The 24,579-nt window shown below is 41.4% G+C and overlaps 1 protein-coding gene across 2 annotated transcripts in view; it reads right to left on the bottom strand.

Annotated features, from left to right (window-relative positions):
• The window catches only part of ANK3 (ankyrin 3), a 305,045-nt gene that overhangs the window by 215,527 nt on the left and 64,939 nt on the right, over positions 1–24,579 (bottom strand). For both annotated transcript variants that reach the window (XM_065407161.1, XM_065407162.1), the window contains exons 2-4: positions 8,342–8,443; positions 7,794–7,892; positions 7,283–7,381 (exon numbers count right to left, since the gene is read on the bottom strand). In XM_065407161.1, coding sequence (XP_065263233.1) covers positions 7,283–7,381; positions 7,794–7,892; positions 8,342–8,443 — 300 coding nt within the window. The remainder of the gene's footprint in view (positions 1–7,282; positions 7,382–7,793; positions 7,893–8,341; positions 8,444–24,579) is intronic.

Genomic DNA, 24,579 nt, shown 5'->3' with positions numbered 1-24,579 from the left:
ATGTTTTCCCTTTCTTTCAAATGTGAACATACAAGACTAAAATGAAAGTATCCAGACAAAATCATTCTGGATAGAGGGTTTATTAGATCTCACAGATGCAGTGGACAATATGGACATGCCAAAGTGAGCAGGAAAATATGATAAACATTTCAAGGGGATCCCGGGGGCCATGACCCTTCGGAAAATTAGGGCAATTTTTGATCACCTTTCCATTGTTTTTAATTGTCTGTGTGTCCGTCCCTTTTCTCCTAAATTCTTCAGATTTTCCTAGGATTTCATCTCTTCAAACAATTGAAAGAAGGTGGACTGTCCCTGTGCTCAACCAGTTCTCTCTTTATAGGCACCATGAGATCTCAGGGTCAGCAAGACTTAGTGATCTTAAATAAGGATTTCCTCAGCATTTCTGAACAAGTTAAAGCGGTTTCTCAGATTACATTTGAGTGAGTGACTTCAATCAATAAAATACCCAGTCTGCACAGTTAAAACTAATTCAACAATACTACTAAGATGAGTGAGTTTCTAACCAACAATTCTTAGGTGAGTGATTCTCCTTTTACAATCAACACTTCCGTCACTGCTCCAACAATAAGGAACACAATCTTTCAGGGGTCTGGGGGTAGGGTGGGAGGGTCCATTTAGTACTTTGCTTTGGAGATTAACATTAAACCCATGTATGATTTTTCTCCAAGTCTCTAACATTACATGGATTTCCGAAATCCATAGCATCAGTAATTCCACTCATAAAAATAAAATGGCCTAATGGGTTTATAAAATAGCTTTGCTGTGCTCAAGCACAGCAACTTGTAAAGCAACTTAACAAGCCTGCTGATTTGCATTTTGAAGTGGCTTAAGTTGAGATGGCCTTGATTATACCACAAAACAGGAAAGATTTAATCTCTTTAAATTACCTACTGGTTACTCAAAAGTGTCATATCCTGCATTTTAAGCAACTATCCATGGGTTGCAAAATGAATTCCTATTGCATAAATAAATAGAACAACATAAATAAGACCAACAATCTTTCCTTCCTCTGACCTATTATTATGTGTTTATATATTTCACACTGGGACCATTGTCCTTTGAAATGACCTCAGGTGGATTGTGTGTGTCCCATTTCCTCTCAGGTTACCCAGACTTGTAAGTGGCATGACGCAGCTCACCCTGTATTACTGTAACTGTTTTCATTTTAATACGAAATGATCTGGAAGGATCGTGCACTTTACTGGTAAAAGTGCTGACTCAAACAGGTTCCTGGATTTGGGCCCTCAGAGTGAAGAGGATCATCTCACAAGATTCTTTAAATGTACAATTGCACCACTTCAATCTGAGACTGGGAATGGAAGCCGGCCAGAAGCAGCAACAGAAAATATACCACAAAAGTGGTGGGGAGAAGTGACTGACATTACAGAAATACATTACATAAATAAAAGTTATTAGGCTACTGGCTCACATCTGTGTCATTTCACTCTAGCTCTTCAACTGACTATTGGATCTGAAGACTCATCCTTCCTTTTCTTCTTTGGGCAAATTATAGCTGAGTTACAGTTACTTTAAGCAACTCTGATGGCCAAAAATGTCTATGGCAGCCTAAGTACAGGAAAGATTTCAGAGGACCACAACCACTAAGCACAAACAATATTAATAGTAGTGCAAAGTAAATAAAAAAGGAGACTGAGTGGGCTTTTCAGAATTCCCACCATGTAGTCTAAAATAAAACAAAACTTTATTTGCATTTAAACTGGATACTGACTCAGCCTCTGTCTAGTATTTAACAGGGGTGCACACAGGTCCTCACATCCAGGATGTTCGTTCAGACTGGGAATGAAGATCTGTGCTTGGGATATGGTTGTCCCCAAACTTCCCTCTCTTCCATGATCTCTTTAGTCCCCACTCTCTCTATGAACTTTCCTGAGGCTTCAAGCTCCATCCCACCCTACATACCCACCTACCAGAAGTAGTGGAAGCAACGAGTGGGTTCTCATCTCTACCAATGGTAACATGTGCAGGTTCTGTATTTGTGCTGGAGCTTGGTAGTTCTATTCAAATACTGTGTTTAATGTACTCTGGAGAACAGGGGGAGGGATAGCTCAGTGGTTTGAGCATTGGCCTGCTAAACCCAGGGTTGTGAGTTCAATCCTTGAGAGGGCCATTTAGGGATCTGGGGCAAAATCAGTACTTGGTCCTGCTAGTGAAGGCAGGGGGCTGGACTCAATGACCTTTCAAGGTCCCTTCCAGTTCTAGGAGATAGGATATCTCCATTAATTTTTAAAAAAAGCAGAGGACACAAAGTGTGAGAGAAATTTGGAGGGAGTGGTACTGGACCCACAGAGACCACATAATTTAACATTGCTAGAGAAGATACTTCCCCTCCTGGGACATCAAAGCTGTTTTAGGAGTGGTGTAGGAGTCATGGCATTGGAAGGTCTAAAGGCCTCAGAGGAGTCACAGGGCAGAAAGGAACTGGAAGCTTGAGGGTCGGTCACTGGGGAGGGAGTTAGAAGCCAGGCCACATGATGGTGGTAGGGATGGGGAAGGTGTGGAGTAACCCACAGGAAAGGGAGAGGGAGTAGAAGAGCACACATACTTAGAACTTTAGAACTTGAATGTTATGTGAAGCTGAATGGCAGTCAGGTTCCAAAGAACATTGTGGATAGCAAGATACTAGTGCTAACAAGTGTTTATTATTCATTTCTGTGAACAGACCAAGTGTCTGAAACAAACAGATTTGGAGTTAATTCGGGGATGGGGGACATGAGGAAGCTATATAATAAACACAGTGTTAAGGCCTGATATTGTTTCCACTGAATTCAATGGGATGTTTGCAATTAGAAGTAGACCCTTCTTTTGTATCACACTGCCAAATGGAGAGTTAATTAATAACAGTTATGAAGTGAAAATAAATTATAACAGCCAAGGAAGAGGAAAATTAAGAGATGTAGACAAAATAGAAAAGATAGGTTTCAGCTGGCATTTTTAAATAGTAGTAAGGCAATGAAGTGGGGAGGTACAGGAAGGCTCTCCCACCTGTCAAGAACTCTAGCAGGAGGACATCAGCACTGGCAAGACGGTATGAAGGCACAAAGAGCAGGAAGAGAGGAAGGAGCAGGGAAGGGAACAAAAAAGGACAAGTCTCTCAAGAAGACAAAAACAAGTTCAGGAATTTTTGAGCTGGACCTCACAAATACAGGAAGACACTGAAGACACTCAGTGGAAGACACTCAGTGGAATTGAGAGTAATGTCAAGATTTGTTTGTGTAAGCAAGTGGGCAGCAAAATTCTGGACTCTGAAGGGCTGGGATTAAGGGAAGCCATGTAGAAGGGAATTATAATAGTCATGGTAACAAGAGAGCAGGCATGGATGAAGATTTTTGACCAATGTGGAAAAAAGATAGTGGCCTACATGGGGCATGTTCAGACAAAGAATATGTGGTAGGGCCACAAAACTTCACTGTCCAGGATGCAAAGTTTACGGATAATGGAGGCAAACAGGAGGTTGGAGTTAAGGACAGATATAAAGATGATGGAACTGAACTTGAGGATGTTCCTCTTGCCCAAGAGAAGTATTTGTATCTATGAGACATTTAGCAGAACAAAGTTGAGGTCAAGCACAAATTTACATGGCAAGTGCAATCTGCATAGTCAGTTAATGTTTGGGTATTTTGATATTTTGATCCAATTCAGGAAAGTATTGCTATTAAGGACAGCACTTAAGCAGGTGTTTATATCCTACTGGAGTCAATACTTAAAGTTAAACAGGTGCTTCAGTACTTTCCTAAATCAGAGCCTGAGAAATTAGTTAGCACACAATTAATTCTGCTTAACAAAAAAGACACAAAAAATTCACCAGGGCAAGTGATATCAAGTTATCACTTATTATTTGGTAGTCTAATTCAAAGTACACAGAAAGAGTATGCCAATTTTTCTCCTTTCCTTTCAAACAGTAAGTTTATTATTACAACTATTTATTGATTTAGTTCAACCTTAAGAAACTCAAGAACACTGTTGGGTTAGAATGTTTTAAATATGAATTTAAAGTGCAAGCGGAAGCCTGTTCTCCTTTTTAGTTAAATAATGAAAGGGTGAAATTGGGCAGAGCCAAGTACTATCAGCACTGGAAGGTGAAAGAGAACTCTCCTGCATATCCTCAATTTATCACAATTCTCAGATTGTGCCACAGAGAATACATAATCTTTTTTTTTTTTTTAATCTTTAAGATGCTGAAGCAGCCATTAGGGCCACAGCCTAAAGTTAACTTCTACTCTTCTATGGGTAATAAACACCCCTTGTGAACAAATGCAAAGGACAGACAAAAGTAAATGTTCTCTTTTTTTTTAAAGAATATGAAGATTTGGTTTACAGAGGCCTTACTTTCCTGTGTGCCCAAAGCTGGCTCTGTCAGCAGGGCACAGCTGTTGCCTTCAGGGAAAGAGGAAGAGCCAAGCTCACAAAAAGCAGGGTCAGCATCAGGAAAAACAAATCTTTGAATGTTCATGCCCGAAGGCTGCTAAATTCAGCTAAAATCAAGTTGTAGGCCGTATAAAGGAATGTGTTACAACTGGTGCTCAAACTCAGGATCAAACATTGGATAGAGGCAAGTTTGTGGCATGGGACTCTAACGACCACTGGGGCTCAGCAAACACAGGAGCTGAATCCCCACAGGTCATCCACACTCTTGGGTATTTGTGTAGGAACTAAACGTCCATTATTCAAAACCTCCTTCCCAGGGCAGACTTCCACAGTCTCCCTCCCCAATGCCTGGTTACCACAGAGGACAGCTGAGGTGCTAGGGGATGAAATCGGGGAGGCAGAGCATCTCCAGAAAACTAGAGAGGGAATTGAATGGGCTGTCGAGCGAGAGAAAGTAAGATGAATTTTGCACCACCCCATCAGTGTGCATTTTACGCCAACAAAGGTTCTCGGATGTATCCAAACTATGAAAAAAAGAGTTTTGCTTTGTTTTGTTTTTTACCATGTGTTAGCTAATACATGGTAACTAGCATGTGGTAAAATCCTAGTGTGTCTGGATAAGGCAGTCATAATTTTAACGTGTGTTAGAAGTCCCGAGTACCACCATTTTTTGCTAGTGAAAACAAGGCCTTTAAGACATGTTAGATTTGACCTGTTTAGCACATGTTAAGCGCAGTACCTACACTATCACTTTTTAAATGTGTTTGTTAGCATGTGTTAGCTATCACATGTTAACATCACACCTTTAAATCTTAGTCTTGACAAGACCTAAGGGGGAGTCTAGGCTACAGCACGACCAGTTCAAATGATCTAAAGCAGGGGTGGGCAAACTTTTTGGCCTGAGGACCACATCTAGATACAGAAATTGTATGGCAGGCCATGAATGCTCACGAAATTGGGGGCTGGAATGCAGGAGGGGGGTGAGGACTCCGGCTGGGGGTGTGGGCTGGGGATGAGGGTTTGGGGGTGCAGGCGGGTGCTCTGGGCTGGAACCAAGGGGTAGGAGGTCGGGAGGGGGATCAGGGCTGGGGCAGGGGGTTGGGGCGCAGAAAGGGGTCAGGGGAGTAGGCTCTGGGTGGCACTTACCTCAAGCAGCGACATGTCCCCCCTGCAGCTCCTACGCAGAGGTGTGGCCAGGCAGCTCTGCACACTGTCCCGTCTGCAGGCACCACCCCTGCAGCTCCCATTGGCCGTGGTTCCCGGCCAATGGGAGCTGCGGGGATGGTGCTTGGGGCGGGGGCAGTGCATGGATCCCCCTGGCTGTCCCTACATGTAGGAGCCAGAGGGGGGACATGCCGCTGCTTCCGGGAGGCATGCGGAGCCGTGGCACACACGTCTGAAGGGCCAGATACGGGCCCCAGGCCGAAGTTTGCCCACCCCTGATCTAAAGCTTTCCTATTAATGAGAGTTAAGAGGGCTTTTCAGTCATGTTAAGTTAACTCAATTGAACTAAGAAAACTGCAGAAAGCACCCTTCTTTTGCCCGTCAGGGTAGAGCCCTTTGAGGTTCTGATAGGTGCTTGCATCTTTAGATTGTTCCCAGGACTGAAACAACAAAAGGGTGTTTTTACAGCGTAACATTCTATCTTCAGCAGAAGAACCGTTAGATTATTTTTTTAAAGAAAAATTCTTTAAACAATTTTTTTTGTTCTGTTTGGATTTAAACACTCTCCTGCATTGTTTAGAAACCAAACACTTCAGCATTTGGCTAATGCACAAGAACCAGAAAGTGAAACTATTGTTTTTGTCCAAGCTGAGTGAAATGCACATGGTAAACAAGCAGCACCAATGGAGAGAAATAAAGCAGATTTTTAAAATTCTTTCATTTTTAATATGCTAAAAAACACAGGGAAAGAAATGTGTTTCTTGAAAATATATGATATTTAACATATCCCTTTAACAAACACAGTCTTTTTCTTTTCTCTCAATTTTCTATAGCTGACCTTCACATTAATTCAAAAAAGTGTTTTATTTCTGCATATTCCAATAGTACTTCCTTATAAAAGTTATACAGAAAAAGTGAGGTAACCCTTTCAGGCTGTAAAAGTGGATTACTTTGAAATAGGATATCTTTCCTTGAACCAGGAGTTCTCTACCAACTCTGCTTTTTTCATTATCTATTCTGGCCAGGTAACAATGCAGTTAGTAGGACACTACTGGAGGGCAGATCTTAAGATGAAGGGTGAAGTGCTTTGCTGTACTCCATATTACATGACACTTTTAAGAACAGTTATAAACAACACTGGATTTCACAATCAAGATTTTCTCATTCTCATTGATCATCTGCACAGAATGCATACAGCTTGAAACAGAAAATTACTGTAATTTAATTTCAAAATAGGGTTTTCCCAACATTGAACATAAAATTGAAAAGGCTAAATAAAGCCATCAAAGAATTCAGGAGACACCCTTCTATTCCCCAAATGGCTTTCCTCAAAAGACAGAGATTGGAAAGCACATTAAATCATCTTCCTCATCTTCTGTGTGTTTGGCTAGCCACCAGCAAGAACAGCCTTGGGCCAAGGAGATGGTATGTTCATCCAGGCATTTGCCTGCCATAAAAGACAATAGCTGGGGGTGGGGAAGCTGATTAAAGGAAGAACTGCTCTTATTTTACTCGAATGATTTTGCTCACTCCTAATTTTACTTGCTCTATCAATCTCCCACTTCTCCAGAGCCATCATTAATGCCAACAAAGCTGTCTTACACACTGTAATAATGTTACAGTTTAAAAAAGGAGAAAGACACTGACATCATGAACTTTTTTTTTTTTTTTTGGTTCAGTAACATTCTTAGTAAAAGTTCAGTAACTTTACCTGAGACTGTGCATTGACATTGGCCTTACTTGTAACCAACACTTTAACAACTTCTGTCTGGCCAGCCAGAGACGCTATGTGCAATGCTGTGTTTCCTTTCTGAAATTAGAGAGGGATGAAATGTGAAAACTGTTTAAAAGTAAACTAGTAAAAATTTACAGTTGAAAAGCTGATTAAGCATGTCGACCCCACAGCCCACTCTAAAATATATTTTCAACTACTAATACACTCTTCATACAATATTTCTATGGTCAAATATATTTTAAAAGATCTCTACAAAACAAAGTAAGACAGTGTTCTATAATTTTTGTGACCTAACATCCTCACTAGTAACCTGCGACATTTATTATAACCTACGAGAGGTGTGTTGAAAAATTCTTGAGAGTCACATCATCAGGAGAAAATATTTAATTATTTAAACTGCTATAATAATGCCTGCAATCAATTGGTTGACACTTTGCTTACATGGAATCTGTGCAAACAGTAGAACAGCTAGATAGGAACTACTGACCTTTGTTGCTGCATCCACATTGGCACCTCGCTTTATCAGTTCTGAAACAACTTCTACATGACCTTCTTTGGAAGCAAGATGGAGTGCGTTCAACCCATTCTGATAAAAAATGGAAAGGGAAAGACTGATACAGGTTGTTTAGTGCAGCAAACAATCTATCATGAGACCAAAGGATTACATTCCATTCTGATTATCTCCGAAGAAACTATTTTGAAATGAGCATTTTAACTACTTGGTTATAGGAAGCAATAAGTGTTCAGCTGGACTACAGAGGCTTAGCCGCATTAAATATGACACATTAGCACAAACACTAGTGTAATACAAATAGAATGCATAATAAAATTGAATAGCTTAATGTTATCCCAGTGAAAGTGAAATATAGCTTCTTAAAGGATTTTGTTGTATAGGAAATGCAAATATGCAATAAGATTCAGTTATCAAAACATTAACTGAAAGTTATTACTGATATGAACTGATAATATATACCTAGACAAAGCAAGAGTAGGGTTTACAGAATGAAGGAAAATTTAATTAAAATATTCTACTACCTGATTGCAAATGTTGATGTCCACTCCAGTTTTTAAGTAGTCAAGAGCCTTTTCTAGGTTGCCAGCTCGAGCAGCTCGTAGGTAACTTGCATTTGTATCAGACTGGGGGAGGAAAAAAAAGAAAAATGTAGTTTGTCATTAGGACAAGATACAGAAATATATTCACTTGGCATCAAACCTATTCATGAGATAAAAATAATACATTTTATATTTATTATTTACATATGGCACTAAAGGATCCCAAACTGCTTTACCAAACGTGGGCCAAATCTTGCAGTCCCTACTTAGGGAAAATCTGTTGATATCAGTGGGAATTTTACCTAAAGGATGGCAAGAGTTCATTTCATGCGCATTCTGGTAGAATGAGGCAGTTCTGCCTGTGGTGCAAGAACAGTAGCCAAGTTGACATCTGGTGCCCAGCACACTCAACAAAAGTATTGGGACTCAGGGTTAGGATACCATGGCAACCATCCTGCTTTTACAAACCGGTTATTAAAGTCTCACATGAAAGATTTCCCTCATCATCCAAACAGCATTGGAAGTTGATATATCTACCTCGGGGGGATTGAGGCTACTGGAATTCAAAACTGTGGTTCCACGGAGTATAGGTATTTAAAATCTGATATTTTGATTACAGACTGCATAATTTTTCTTTAAGTCACCTTTTATTTATTACACTTGAAAATGTTTCAAGAAAGTCATCTGGAATCTTTAGTAAAGGTTATTTTAACAAGTACAAAACATTTCAAAACAATAATAGATGCAGTACAGTTGTCCTACTCTATTGCTTTAATATAGCTTCCCTACTTAGTTTTTTGTTTCAATTGAGATAAGTTTGAATAGAACAGAGTCACTGTTTTTATCTGTGGCATGAAACAGCTACAGAGAAGGTCTTTTGGTTGAGGAATGGGAGACCAGAATTTTATGGCCAACTCTACCATAGACTTCCTCTGAGACCCTGTGCTATGACTTCATCTTTCTGTGCCTGTTCTCCATTTGTAGTGCAATGTGCTCTGAATCCCCTCTATGTTGGGGACTAAGAAAAGGCTGATGTAGAGAACCTTAATGCCAGCTCTACCCTGGCTTGAGAGGCCTTCTGTTATGGTTGCCAACTGTCTAATCGCACAAAACCAAATACCATTGCCCTGCCCCTGCTCCACCCCCTCCCCAAGGCCCGCCCCTGCCCTGCCCCGCCCCTTCTCCGAGGCCCCTCACCCCGCTCACTCCAGCCCCCCTCCCTCGCTCTCCCCCACCCTCACTCACTTTCACCAGGCTGCGGTAAGGAGTTAAGGTGCCGGAGGGGGGTACAGGCTCTGGGCTGGGGCCGAGGGGTTCAGAGTGTGGGAGGTGGCTCCAGGCTGAGTCTGGGCAGGGGGTTGGGGTGCAGAAGGGGATATGGGCTCTGGGAGGGAGTTTGGGTGTGGGAGGGGGTGAGGGGTCAGGCTCTGGGAGGGAGTTTGGGTGCGGGCTCAGGGCTGGGGCAGGAAGTTAGGGTGCAGGAGAGGGGGTGGGAGGGAGGCGCTTACCTCGGGCGGCTCCCAAAAGTGACTGGCACATCCCTCTGGCAGTGGCTCCAAGGCAGGGGGACCAGGGGTTCTCCGCGCGCTGCCCCTGCCTGCAGGTACCATCCCTGCTGCTCCCATTGGCCGCAGTTCCTGTCCAATGGGAGCTGCAGAGTCTGCACTCAGCGTAGAGGCACTGCACGGAGACCCCCTGCTCCCCCTCAGGGGCCATAGGGACATGCTGGCCACTTCCGGGAGCGGCGCGGAGCCAGCGCAGGTAGGAAGCCTGCCTTAGCCCTGCTGGACTGTTCGCACCTAAAATCTCCTGGTTTGGCTGCAGTAGCCTCCGGGAGATAGAGCCTGATTCTGGGAGACTCCCAGTGAAACTGGGAAGGTTGGCAACCCTAACTCCTGCACACGGGATATTCTCAGGTGGCCATTTGCACTCCTTGTAAAACTCTTTACATTTCCAGAATGGTGTAGAGAGCCTTAAAGTAACTGAGAATTGGGCCCCCTTTTTGTCTACAAGCTAAGTGGAAACGTTAGTGTATTTCCTAAATATTCCTAAACAGATATACAATATAAAGATTTAAGTCAAACAGTTTCAGAGTTCCATTAGGAATGTAACAGGTATGCAGCATTTTTGCAAAGATTAATATTGCTAATCTATTGAAAATGCTGAAGTGAATAATACAAGTATTAATATTAAAATCTTAAGACTTTTTCAAACATATGCCCTGCTATCATGATGTATTTTTCAGAGCAATGGCTTCCCAGAACTGCACAAAAACAATGTAACACCATCACCTATCACAATATGGAGATCTAAAATCTTCTATCACATGAATTAGTCGGCTAATTAGGATCTATCCAAACTGAGTTCCGTTTACAATTTATACAGTCTCATACACTGAACTACACTTTTTTGAAAATAGCCACAAATAAAGTAGCAGTAAAGCAATTTCATTTAGTAGAGCATTTGAGCTGTGCAGTGCAGATTATTACAGAAGACAGGTCATATTCTTTGTGGTTAGCAACTCCACCACTAGGGTAAAAAACAGATCAGCATTTTATCAGAGTTACCAAAGGTATGAGGATGTACTTAGTAGTCTGGGAGCCCTTTTTGTCATAGTTTAATAGGATGATAGTTCTATTTGGCATAGTCAGCAGGTGGATGATAATTACCATCAGCTGTTTACAGCTGCTTCTTGGGGGAGGGGAGCCTTCAGGGAAGCATGGTGTGCAAAATCAGGTCCAGCCAATTGGATTAATTCCAGCCAGACTAGAAACATTGCATTTAAAAAAAAAATGTTTCATTTCACCGTTCCCCACTCATTTTAAATGTTCAGGCAAAAGGAATAGAATAGAGAAGGAGAGGGGAAGGGGAAAAAAGGTATATATATGTTAACATTTGACCGAACAGTATAATGTAGATAGGGTGACATATGTCTTTTCAAAGGCCTCTCCTGAAAATACTGAAACCCTCAAGTGTCAGGGAAGTAAACCTTTATGCTGAACCCACAACATGATGATCTACAAAAATGCATCCTATTTGGCTAAAGTTAGTCTAGGTATTGTTGAGATGCATACAAACAAACTGCAGAAATGTAATGCGCATCCCAGCAACTCCCCACTCAAAAACTGCTTATCAGATTTTGCTATAGAGTTGTTTGCCCGAAGCCTGGGTGTGAGAAAAGACATTTCCATCTGACTTCATTAGTTAAATCTCATAACACCATTTTGTCCTGTGAGGTTTAGATTAAATCAAGATGGACCCATATACATTTTTCTTCTACATACACCTCTACCTCGATACAACGCTGTCCTCGGGAGCCAAAAAAATCTTACCGCGTTATAGATGAAACCGCGTTATATCGAACTTGCGTTGATCCACCGAAATGCGCACCCCCCCCCCGGAGCGCTGCTTTACCGCGTTATATCCGAATTCGTGTTATATCGGGTCGCGTTATATCGGGGTAGAGGTGTAATCAAGGAATAATTACACATATTCTTCTGTCTACTCAGGAGGTAACATAAGAACATAAGAACATAAGAAAGGCCGTACTGGGTCAGACCAAAGGTCCATCTAGCCCAGTATCTGTCTACCGACAGTGGCCAATGCCAGGTGCCCCAGAGGGAGTGAACCTAACAGGCAATGATCAAGTGATCTCTCTCCTGCCATCCATCTCCATCCTCTGACGAACAGAGGCTAGGGACACCATTCTTACCCATCCTGGCTAATAGCCATTTATGGACTTAGCCACCATGAATTTATCCAGTCCCCTTTTAAACATTGTTATAGTCCTAGCCTTCACCACCTCCTCAGGTAAGGAGTTCCACAAGTTGACTGTGCGCTGCGTGAAGAAGAACTTCCTTTTATTTGTTTTAAACCTGCTGCCTATTAATTTCATTTGGTGACCCCTAGTTCTTGTATTATGGGAATAAGTAAATAACTTTTCCTTATCCACTTTCTCAACATCTCAACTCATGATTTTATATACCTCTATGAGCGCTTTGTAGCGTGGTATGTGAGTTGTCACTTTCAGTTTTCTTTTTAATGGCTTCCAGTTACCTGAAGTTACCTGATGTAAACTAACATGCAGAATTACATGCCATACTTTGGCAGCTAAGCAATAATGTGACTGCATGCAGGGCCGGCTCCAGGCACCAGCTTAACAAGCAGGTGCTTGGGGCGGCCAAGGGAGAGGGGCGGCACCTGTGGCAATTCGGGGGCAGCAGGTCCCTCACTCCCTCTAGGAGCGAAGGACCTGCCGCTGAACTGCCGCCGCCGATCGCGGCTTTTTTTTCCCCCCTCAATTGCCGCTGCCAATCACGGCTTTTTTTTTTTTTTTGCTTGGGGTGGCATAAATGCTGGAGCCGGCCCTGACTGCATGCAATGACAACAACAAAAGTGTTTCCCGGTGTCCTTGCCTAATGCTCCCAAGTCCCAAGCCTGTGTTATGAGTCACCTCTTTTGGGGCACAGTGCACTTGAGCAAAGACTCGCTGGGATATTTTCAAGTTCAGGACACTGGCTGTTTACTCGGGGTTGCACTGTCATGCAGCAAGTTCAACAGGACTTCTGACTTTTTCTCCATATATTTCATCCTCACTTATAAATAGAAGCCACCAATAAAATAAAATAGGAAAAAGAAAAAAAAGAGTCCCAACCTGTTTGAAAATCGAAGTCCATTCCCAGCTCTCTAGGTGCGCTGTTTTTTAAAAATAACCTCCCAGCTTCCAGCCACTGGGATTTACCTCTGCCTCACAGAGGGGCAGAAAATTGTACTGAGCCCTTTTTTACCTTGCAAAGTGACCCAACTAACTTCTCTCCCCTGCTACTCCCAAAGGCCCACAGGCCTTTTCTCTTTAACCAGGCCTACCAAAAATTACGGAGTCCCTTGACAATAGAGCAACGAAGAGCTCCTAACAATGTGGTCCAGCCCACAGGTGCCAGTCTCAGGAAGACCACACCCTGTCTCCGCATTCCACAGTCATAGGCAGCAAACCAACTTCAGGTACGTGGGCTTGTTTAGAGAATGAAAAATCTAAGGTAAAATCCCATTTTAGCATAGGTTTTCCCATACTACTTCTACTTCTCTCCCATATGACACAGTTCCCCCATCCAGCATACTGCCACAAGCTAGTCTTTATTTCCACTATGCCTCTGGCTCTTGTACATTTGATTGTTGTCCCCATCTGTGGGTGGAGGCATTCTGCACACAATTTTAGAATTACTTTAAGCCATCATACTTCACTATTATTTCAGTTGCACCTATAAGATTCTCTGCACAGAACGGGCAAAAAATACTTTATGCAAAATATGTTAAATCAGCCACAAAAAGATGGACCTCCTAGCAATTTTCTCAAGCTGGAAGCACACTCCATTCTATTAACCCTTTCTCCTCACCAGGGAAAAAAAGTGAATCTTGCAGCATCATGTCATTGAGGTCACTAAACATTGACCAAGATATGTGTGTGTGTTACACTGCTGGTCAGGAATTTTCCAAATGTTTTTTCAACAGAAAATTCATTTCCCACAAAAACTAAATCTCTCGCAGGAAAAATTTAAATGTGCAGAATTTTTTTTTACTTTTCCATTGGGAAATTACAAATTATATATTTCATCCTGGGTTGAGTCAAACCAAATTGAAATATTGTTTTGTTGAACAGAATTGCAACATTTCATGGCTGGACTACATCTCCCATGGTGTCTCATCGCTGGTTGAACCACCTAGTGAATTATGGGTGATGTAGTTCTAATGGGAACCCAGACCATATAGGAGAATGGGTCCACCATGAGGCATCTGAACTACAGCCCCCATGAGATATCAAAGCCATACAGAGGGATACAGATTCCTGTTCTGCAGGAAATACTGATATTTTAAATTTTCAACCCAATTCAGATATTTTTGAAATATCAGAACTTCCCATGGGTTGGAAATTCTGATTTTCAAACAGCTCCAGTGCGCATGTATTGCAGATGGAGGGAAGTGATGCCAAGGACACCTCATGAAGAATGTCCCGTCATCAGCTGTATTCTGTTGAAATGGAAGGAGAAAGGGAGCTTTTAATTTGAACAACTTGGGAGACTGTAGTCAGCACAGTATCACCTGGGTAGAGTCACAGTCTCAGGTAGCCGGGACTCAAACTATTTAAAGTTTTATAGATCGGAATCCACACCACAAACTTCACCTGGAAATCACCTTGTAGCCAGTGCACATCCCGGAACACAGATGCAATGTTCTTACCAGGTCAATGTGCTTAATGTACATACTTCCACATTTTGCTGGAGCTACAGTTTCTAAATAATTTGAAGGGGTAGCTCCATACAGAAATCAGCCTCATAGCATCTTTCATTGAAAGATCATTAATAGATCTTTACAAACCTTAATTATTCAGGTCTCAACATTGCTACAAGGTAATCTAGAGTCTAGAAATCAATTTATAGCCATTTTCAGTTTTATCTTTTATTTCCAGTATGAAAATAAAGAAGAAAATTGACTTTTGATTTTCCAGTGCCTTATCAAATGTCAAGAGAATACTAGGTTTAAGACACATATCAAAACATACTACATTCTAGATGCTTGTGTAGCTGACCACTGGGAATGCAATCACTGTGCTATTGCACAGAACCCTTATTTTTGGGCTATCTCCCATAAGACTTAAAATACATATTGTTGTGTTCCCCTCTTATACAAACTATTGCATCTCTGCATCTGCATTGAGATTTTGCTATCAGCATCCTGGAAATGGTCTTGCCATACATAGGGTATGTCTACACTGCAATTAAAAAGCTGTGGCTGGCCCGTGCCAGCTGACTCAGAGTTCCGGGGCTTGGGGTGCTGGGTTGTTTAATTGTGGTGTAGACATTTTGTCTCAGGCTGGCAGTTAAACAGCCCGAGCTGGCAGGGGCCAGCCTCTGGTGTCTAATTCCAGAGTAGACATACCCATAGAGTTAGTAGTTGTGCACACATAAATAACATTATACTCATGAATCTTATAGATATAGATTATCATTTGAACAGACTTTCCATTACACTGCTCTACAGCCAAAATGCTTCTGAAATAAATGTAGTCAAACTTTACTAATTCTGGGTCACTGAGAACAAAAATGATGCTTAAAATTGTTGATTGGCTCTAGTTTTCAAGATATGCTATTGGGTCAGTATATATGACCCTTGACTTGGGAATGGCGGAGGATAAGTGAGTTATAACGGGAAGGGATCTCAATTTAAACCAGAAATGACTAAAATACATCTTTGACTGGATCTATGAATAAATCTATGACTGGGTTTGGACAGTACTTGCTTTTTAGGCAAAACAATGAATGATGCAATCTGAAGCTGGTATTGCGTCATACATGATATGAATTGCATCATGTTATTCCTAGAAGTCATGGATGATGCAATCATAACGCATCACTCTGCTGAACAAATTGCTGAACAAATTGCCCTATATCAGCTCTAGAAATCATACAGTGTCATGCTCTCTTATTTGTCAGTATTTGATTTTGCAAAGGGACACATTTCTATTTAGCCAAAGTGAGCAGAGATGCCTCGTACTTGTGTGAACAGTGCAGATAACTTCTGCTATGTTTGTGGTGAAGTGACTTTTGCATCACAAAAGCGCAGTATAACCACTATGGTTAAGAAAGCCTATCACCTTTATTTTGGCTGCAAAATTGGAGATCAGGACAAGAGGTGGGCCTCACACATATGCTGCAACACTTGTGCAAAAAATCTTCGCCAGTGGTTGAACAGGAAAAGGAAATCTATGCCTTTTGCAGTGACAATGATTTGGAGAGAGCCAACAGATCATACCAGCAATTGTTACTTCTGCATGGTGCCTCCAGTTGGGAAAGGTGTGTCAAAGAAGAAAAAGTGGACTATGCATTATCCAAACATTCCATCAGCTATACGCCCAGTACCCCCACGGAGAAGGACTGCCAGTTCCTGATGCACCAGAATCATTCTCACTTGAGTCAGACGAGGAAGAGGAAGAGGATGAAACTTCTGGTCCTGAACCATCAATGTCACAGGACCCACATTTTCTCCCATCCTCCTCCTCTGAACCACACCTCATAACACAAGGTGAACTGAATGACCTTGTCAGGGATTTGGAACTACCCAACAGTAAGGCAGAGCTGTTGGGTTACAGACTACAGCAGTGGAATCTCCTGGCAGGTGATGTTAGGGTTTCCATGTTCCGTGACCGTCAAAAGGATCTTGTCCCATTCTTCTTCATGGAATGACTCCGACAGTCATTGGAGCCTGGGAGGAAAAGTGTTCAGCATCCACCACTTGTTGAATCAAGGAAGATTTTGTTACCACCCTTACACATCAAGCTGGGTCTGATGAAGAACTTTGTCAAGGCCATTGACAAAACACAAGCAGCTTTCAAGTACCTCCGTGGAAAATTTCCAAGGTTAAGTGAAGCTAAGATAAAGGAAGGTGTCTTTGTTGGTCCTCAGATTCATGAACTTCTTCGAGATGATGCATTTGACCATGCACTGCGTGGCAAGGAAAAGACGGCCTGGAAAGCCTTCCAGTTAGTGGCAATAAATTTTCTCGGAAGCAACAAGGCAGACAACTACAGGTTGTTGGTGGAAAACCTCCTCAAGGCATACAAAAGCCTTGGTTGCAACATGTCACTAAAGATACATTTTTTGCACTCTCATCTAGATTTTTTTCCACCGAACTGCGGAGCAGTGAGCGACGAGCACGGCGAGCGATTTCACCAGGACATTGCAACAATGGAGAAACGCTATCAGGGCAAATGGAGCCCATCAATGCTTGCAGACTATTGCTGGACAGTGACAAGAGATGCTCCATTTAATGAATACAAGAGACAAGCCAAGAAGCGCCGAGTAGACACTGAATAGGACTAAACTATGTACATAATAGTTTTTTGCCTTTTGTTTCATAATAAAATTTATTTATGTAACCCTTTTGCTGATTTTTAAAGTGTTACATAAACAGGACAGGTGAACTATTATCATGTAAAGCAACCATAAACACATGAAAAGACCTAGGTTTACAATTTATGATTAAAACTCTACTATCTACACAATATACATAGACATAAAATGTAAAAACTTAAATATCTTAGAAACGGTAGCCAATCAGTTGTTTTAATGGTCATATTTGAATTCAGCACATCAAAATACATAATAAATAGCACATTTTATCTCTGAAGCAGACAACTTCTCAAAAATTGTAGACCAGTGTTACTAGTCACTTTATACTTAAGATCTAAGATCTGTCCCTTCCAGAATTAAAATATTATACATCTTTGAGAGGAAAGGGACTACTTCTGGATTTCAAACTAATGTTTTCTGTAAGTGCATTGAGCACCAATATGATCAAAAAGGGGCTTAGTGACAAGCCTTGATGTACTCAGACTTTTACTAGAAACTGTTCCTTTCTCCACACGGCCCTCTGACTGAGGGATCTGCATCTTCCTAGATGTCCTGGCTGAGTCTGATATAGCCTTCGGTATTCTCACACACCACCAGATGATTTCTCTCGGAACATGGTCATAAGCCTTCTCAAAATCTTCTTTTCTCTATAATTTTCTACAAGCAATCTTAATGCAAAGATAGCATCAAAACTGGCACAAATCCAAACTGACTGTGACTGTTCTATACTATGAAGCATAAACTTGTCAATTGCATTTTTTGTCCATAAATGGGACAAAATAATATGTCACCATACTGTACACAAAAGATATATCTGCCATACTCACATTGGTAATATGTCATTGAACTACTTAAACTAAATGGCTCTGTTTGACACATTTAAATACTAAAAAAAGTTAATGATTTCAAAGTATGATTCAGCAAATTTGCCTTTTGAGATTCTACATTTCCAATTATACTTGTTGGTTTTTTGTTTTTGTTTTCTTTGGGAGGGGGGTAGGGGAGATTTCTTGAGTTAAAAAAAAATGTATTAAAAGAACAGATTCTGAAAACCTTATTCCCTTTCACAGTATCTTAGGTCCTGATCTTACAAGGCAAACTGCAATATCAAATAAAGGTTGTGGGCCTGCCTCCTCAAGTCATTGCACTGAAGTAAGATACTACTCAAAGTGAGGAAATATTAGCCAAACGCAAGTTATGCTTTAGTCAAACCCAAGTTATTGAGCTCTATACAGGGGTAACTGAATGAAATTTCATAGCCTGGGATATATAGGAGGTCAGATTAAATGATCTGCTGGTCCATTCTGGTCTTAAACTCTATGAGGTATCAAAATCTGTCTGAAAGTGATTGCTAGTAAACATTGGGTCATTTGTCAACCCAGCTCCTAGTTCTGGAGGTGGCGAGGATCCTACCAGAAAACTGAGAAATCATTATTATTATTTACAAAGGACTGAAAGTGCAAAGCCAACATGTTCACTGTGCTAAGGCTCCCTCTGGTATTATTGATACTTTTAGTATGCTCATTTCTGTTCGCTTTTTACTCTATTTACAGTACTTGTTATTAAAAATATGGTCTTTATCATTTTGACAGCAGAGTTTTGTTTTTCACTCCATCTTTAACAGTAGCTGTTGTGAAGGGAAACCATGAGCAGGTTCTCATTGGGCTGGAGTAGGATACATTCCGGCTTGAGTCACCATGAGAAAATTGCTGACCATGTCTAACATTTGTTGGGAGTTGGGGAAGAAGGGAGAGAATGACCTAATTTCAACGGATGAATGTATGTTACTTTCATTTGAAATCTCTTCTAACTAAGCCAGTCTTGCAGAAACATGAGGAAATCTGTGAAAACAAATTACCGCAGTTGTGCGTGTTTTGATGGTGAGGGTATTCCTATTGCGGAAAAAGGCAGTTTTCTTAACAATAGGCCAAAACCTTAGAAGAACTGAAGGTCTACAGCTCCATTCACTTAATTGGAAATTACCAGTGCTCATGTTTTGTCCCCAGGTTAACTTATGAATTTCCTTCCAGTAAGCATGTTACAAGCTTTGGTCAGGGTGGAGGGAGCTTCCTTCCAATAATTTGCAATCATTGAATTATGCAGGCCAGTTAACAGCCATGCTTGGACAACAGGAATTAAACCATCCATAAGAATTGTGGTTTTTCTGATAAAAACAGGATAGCCTGAGGCCAACTGCTATCTTGTGTCCTTCTGCTAACTATCCTTCAGAGAGCTCCTTCCATGATCCAAACCATATATGTAACAAAAAAACAAAACAGAACAAACGAAAGATTTTCATTCCTAATATATGCCTGCTTGAGTAGGGAAAGCCAGATGTTTTGAATATGATTGTATCATGGGGAAATGTTTTGCCAAGAGCCAAAAAATCCCCTAAGACTTTTCCCTGTTGAACAACTCAATCACGGTCTTTCTACACTGGTCTTGTCTCTATAGCTCATATGATAAAGTGGTGAAAATATTATGCTCTCGTGAACACGACCCTATTGGCTGCCACGACTTTTTTTATTCTAGATAACTGTGATCCATTGCTCACAAATAAATAAATAAATTGCTTTGGGACTCCAGGAGACTCTCCCTCCTGGTTGCAGCTTAACTATACATTTCTTCTGCAATTGCATCTGGATCTATCCTTAATCGCACCCCTGACATCTGGCTCGCAGCCCTCTTTTGCCTTAGATGATAAATAAATTATCATAAATTTACATACCTTCATGTCAGTGCTACCTGAATCTATAAGCTCAAAGACTAAAACATCTCATAACATTAATTTACAACTAAGCAAACTGAGGAGAATTTTGAAAAACATTCCTGCAGCCTTTCAGATTCAGTGTCTCAATTCCAAAAATCCTGTCAAAATGATAATTTGACAAAAATGAATCCTCCAAGTGCATACAGAAATCCCCTTCCTTCCTAGGCCACACTGGCAAATAAGTGTCTGAAGTGCTGACTTGGGATATCTCATTGTCAACATCAGTTGCACTGGCAAACCATTACCCGTTTGGTCCATTTTTGACATCCTCAGCATAATACTGATAGTGTGTACTCACAGATATCACTGAAAATTCTGTACTTTCCAGTTAGACTTGAGAACTAGATGGCTATAAAGTACTCTAAAATGCCATAGTTGGAAAATACAAGAACATTTCAAAACTTGTTACAAAGGCTACTTAATGCTCCTTTTATCATCTTCAGCAGGTTGCAAATCATTGTTTTGCTGTTCTACCTAACACTGCAAACTCTTGTCTGGCTACAGTGCATTCTTTTCAGGTTCACCTGTTGTTGAGGTTTTAGAAAGCTGCCCTTTTAAAACAGAATGCAAACCTAGCGTCTCACAGGAGTTATGAGTATTCTGACCCTTTGTCTAATAAAAAGCTTGAATTACAGGTTCTCTCAAAAATTTAAACACAGGTTGGAAATTAAAAACAGTTGCTGTTCTTTCAGCTCTCTGTCCCAAGGGAAGATTTTCAAATGTATAAATGGCAGTCAGACACCTAACTCCCACTGAAAGTCACTGCCTATCAACGGGAATTTGGCACCTAACCTCCATTTCTGCCTTTGAAAATCTCCCTCTAGGCCAGTGGTTTTCAAACTGCGGGTCGTGACACAGTACTGGGTCGCGGAATGTAAGGCACTGGGTCGCGGTGGCTCTGGTCAGCACCACAGACTGGGCCGTTAAAAGACCCATTGGTGGTGCTGCCCGGCTAAGGCAGGCTGGTCCCTACCTGTTCTGACACTGCGCAGCGCCCCGGAAGTAGCCAGCAGCAGGTCTGGCTCCTAGGCTGGGGGGCCACGGGGCTCCACACGCTGCCCCCGCCCTGAGCACTGGCTCCGCAATCCCATTGGCCGCTTTCAGCCCTCACCCCTGCACCCCAACCCTCTGCCCCAGCCCTGAGCCCTTCCACAACCCAAATCCCTCATCCCCACCTCCGCTGGGTCACGGGCATCAACAATTTTCTTCAGCTGGGTCACCAGAAAAAAAAAGTTTGAAAACCACTGCTCTAAGCTATTATCTCTGTGTTATTTACATGTCACAATGGATATTAGGAAACTAACATCAAATAATTAGTTATTTAACTGGAGGTATGACAAAACCTGACAACACAACGAAGAATGTTCACAGTGGTTGGCACCTGATCACGCCCACTAAGTTCAGCTGGATCTATCAAATAACTCTGCATTTGATTGCATACAGATAGCACTGAAGCACAGAATAGTTTGTTGTGTTAGTTATGGAGTTTGGGAAAATGTCTGCAGCTGTGAACATTGTGTTGTGTATTGAGCTGGGAACAGCTAAAATAATTCCTAATTTCAGAACACTACAAAGTTGATGCATTTCTGATCAACATTCAGTATACAACTTGCTGTATGTACATTACCACTAAATGAGAAAAGTTATTTTTTGTGGAAGGAGAAATCACAGGAGTACAGAGATGATTTGTAGTGCCAACTTAAGTAACCATCCTATCAGAGATCTTTGTGTGAAGCGGCGAGGTTCAGTAGTGAGCTAATTCACATTGCACAATGCCATCGACATCAGTTGGATGACTCAAGGAATAAGGTATTATTATTAAATGTAAGTGTGACAGAACTGAGCCCTTTATTATGTATTGAGTCAAGGAAAATAGAAAATATCATCAATTAAAATGATCTGATACAGAAGGAAGACCATAGACTTGAGCTTCATATTCCTACGTTGACATGGCATTTCTGAAGTTCATTCTAAACTCCAGGAAGGGTATTCTCTTGATACAACAGTCTTGACTCTGCCATGATTTTTATGTATAGCTAAAATATTTCCATCATTCACTCCTCAGTATAAAATAAATCACTTGCCTTCATTACTGTTACAGCAGTCACAAAGAGATAGAGGCAAAAAGGGTCTGCTTAGAAGTGTTTCTTTTGAGGTTTATATTCACCTCAAGATAGCAATGCTCTCTAATGTGTTAAACACCAGGGGATGGTATTGATATATTCCCTGCAGTCTCTCTCTCAGAAACTGACTACCTGATAAGCTGTAATAATACAATGTAGAGATAATTTCAGTGCAGCCCAAGATCAAACTTCAAGTTATATTCCATCATTTCAGTGTCAAAGTCACATTCTACAGATCACAGAATCTAGACATGAATTTGATCATCTACTCCATCTCCCTCCCAGCGTTCCCTATTGTATGCATCTCATTTCAGAAACAAGAATTAGAGTCTATTTTCTAGGGGGGAAAAAAATCTCAAAGTTTATGCCAGCAAAACCCCTGGATGGATTTTTCCCCCCACATAATTCATAACACTAGGTACAAGCACTCCAACTGAATGGGGAAGATGTATAAAAAATATTAGCAAGAATCCATAGTATTTTTTAAACAGACACATTTTATTCACTCAGAATCAGCACTTTCAAACAAATATATAAACTTGTTCCAGATCAGTCTGAATTAAGTGGTAATAAGTATAGTGAACTGAATGTAAATACAAGCATAATATATTGTTTAGGGAATATCTGAATTCCCTAAACATAGTGCAGTAAGCAAACTATATAAGAGTTTACAATACAGGAGATCATGAAGCCATGGTAGCAACTCTAGTGTTAAAGCTAAAAACAATGAGGAATCCTTGTGGCACCTTAGAGACTAACAAATTTATTCAGGCATAAGCTTTCATGGGTTATAACCCACTTCATCAGATGCATGGAGTAATACAGTAAGCAGGTATAAATATACAGCACATGAAAAGATGGGAGTTGCCTTACCAAGTGGGGGGTCAGTGCTACCGAGGCCAATTCAATTAGGGTGGATGTGGCCCATTCCTAACAAGAGGGGAAACTATTTTTTGTAGTGACCCAGCCACTCCCAGTCTTTATTCAGGTTTAATTTGATGGTGTCAAGTTTGCAAATTAATTCCAGTTCTGGAGTTTCTCGTTGAAGTCTGTTTTTGACTAGCATTCACCTACAGCCCCCAACTAAAACCTCTCCAGCACATCATCAAGGATCTACAATCTATCCTGAAGGACGATCCCTCATTCTCACAGACCTTGGGAAACAGGCCAGTCCTTGCTTACAGACAGCCCCCCAACCTGAAGCAAATACTCACCAGCAACTACACAACAGAAACACTAACCCAGGAACCAGCCCCTGCAAGAAACTCCGGTGCCAACTCTGTCCGCATATCTATTCAAGGGACACCATCATAGGACCTAACCACATCAGCAACACCATCAAGGGCTCATTCACCTGCACATCTACCAATGTGATATATGCCATCATGTACCAGCAATGGCCCTCTGCCATGTACATTGGCCAAACCGGACAGACTCTATGCCAAAGAATAAATGGACACAAATCAGACATCAAGAATTGTAACATTCAAAAAGCAGTAGGAGAGCACTTCAATCTCCCTGGACATTCAATAACAGACTTAAAAGTGGCAATTCTTCAACAAAAAAACCTTCAAAAACAGACTTCAACGTGAAACTGCAAACTGGAATTAATTTGCAAACTTGACACCATCAAATTAGGCCTGAATAAAGACTGGGAGTGGCTGGGTCACTACAAAAAATAATTTCCCCTCTCTGTTGATACTCACCCCTTCTTGTCGACTGCTGGGATGGGCCACATCCAGCCTAACTGAATTGGCCTCATTAGCACTGACCCCCACTTGGTAAGGCAACTCCCATCTTTTCATGTGCTGTATATTTATACCTGCTTACTGTATTTTCCACTCCATGCACCTGATGAAGTGGGTTGTAGCCCACAAAAGCTTATGCCCAAATAAATTTGCTAGTCTCTAAGGTGCCACAAGGACTCCTCGTTGTATTTACTGATACAGACTAACATAGCTACCCCTCTGAAAAGTGTTAAAGCTGTTTCTAATTTTCCATTATATGCCTGATTTTGACTCCATTCACTGAAGTCTAAGGGCTGGTCTACACTAACCCCCCCACTTCGGACTAAGGTACGCAAATTCAGCTACGTTAATAACGTAGCTGAATTCGAAGTACCTTAGTCCGACGTTACCGCGGTCCAGACGCGGCAGGAAGGCTCCCCCGTCGATGCTGCGTACTCCGCTCGCCGAGCTGGAGTACCAGCGTCGAAGGCGAGCACTTCCGGGATCGATCCGGGGCACTTCCGGGATCGATCCGGGATCGATTTATCGCGTCTTAACCAGACGCGATAAATCGAACTCAGAAAATCGATTGCTTACATCCGGACCCGGATGTAAGTGAAGACGTACCCTTCATCAATACAAATAATTCTGCCTGAAAATACTTGTGTGTGGTCTTCTATCAGAACAGAATTGCTTA

The sequence above is a fragment of the Emys orbicularis genome, chromosome 7 (assembly GCF_028017835.1).
Source record: "Emys orbicularis isolate rEmyOrb1 chromosome 7, rEmyOrb1.hap1, whole genome shotgun sequence".
Taxonomy (NCBI): Eukaryota; Metazoa; Chordata; order Testudines; family Emydidae; genus Emys; species Emys orbicularis.
Note: the sequence above shows the minus strand (reverse complement) of the source record. Positions and strands in the feature narration are given on the sequence as shown.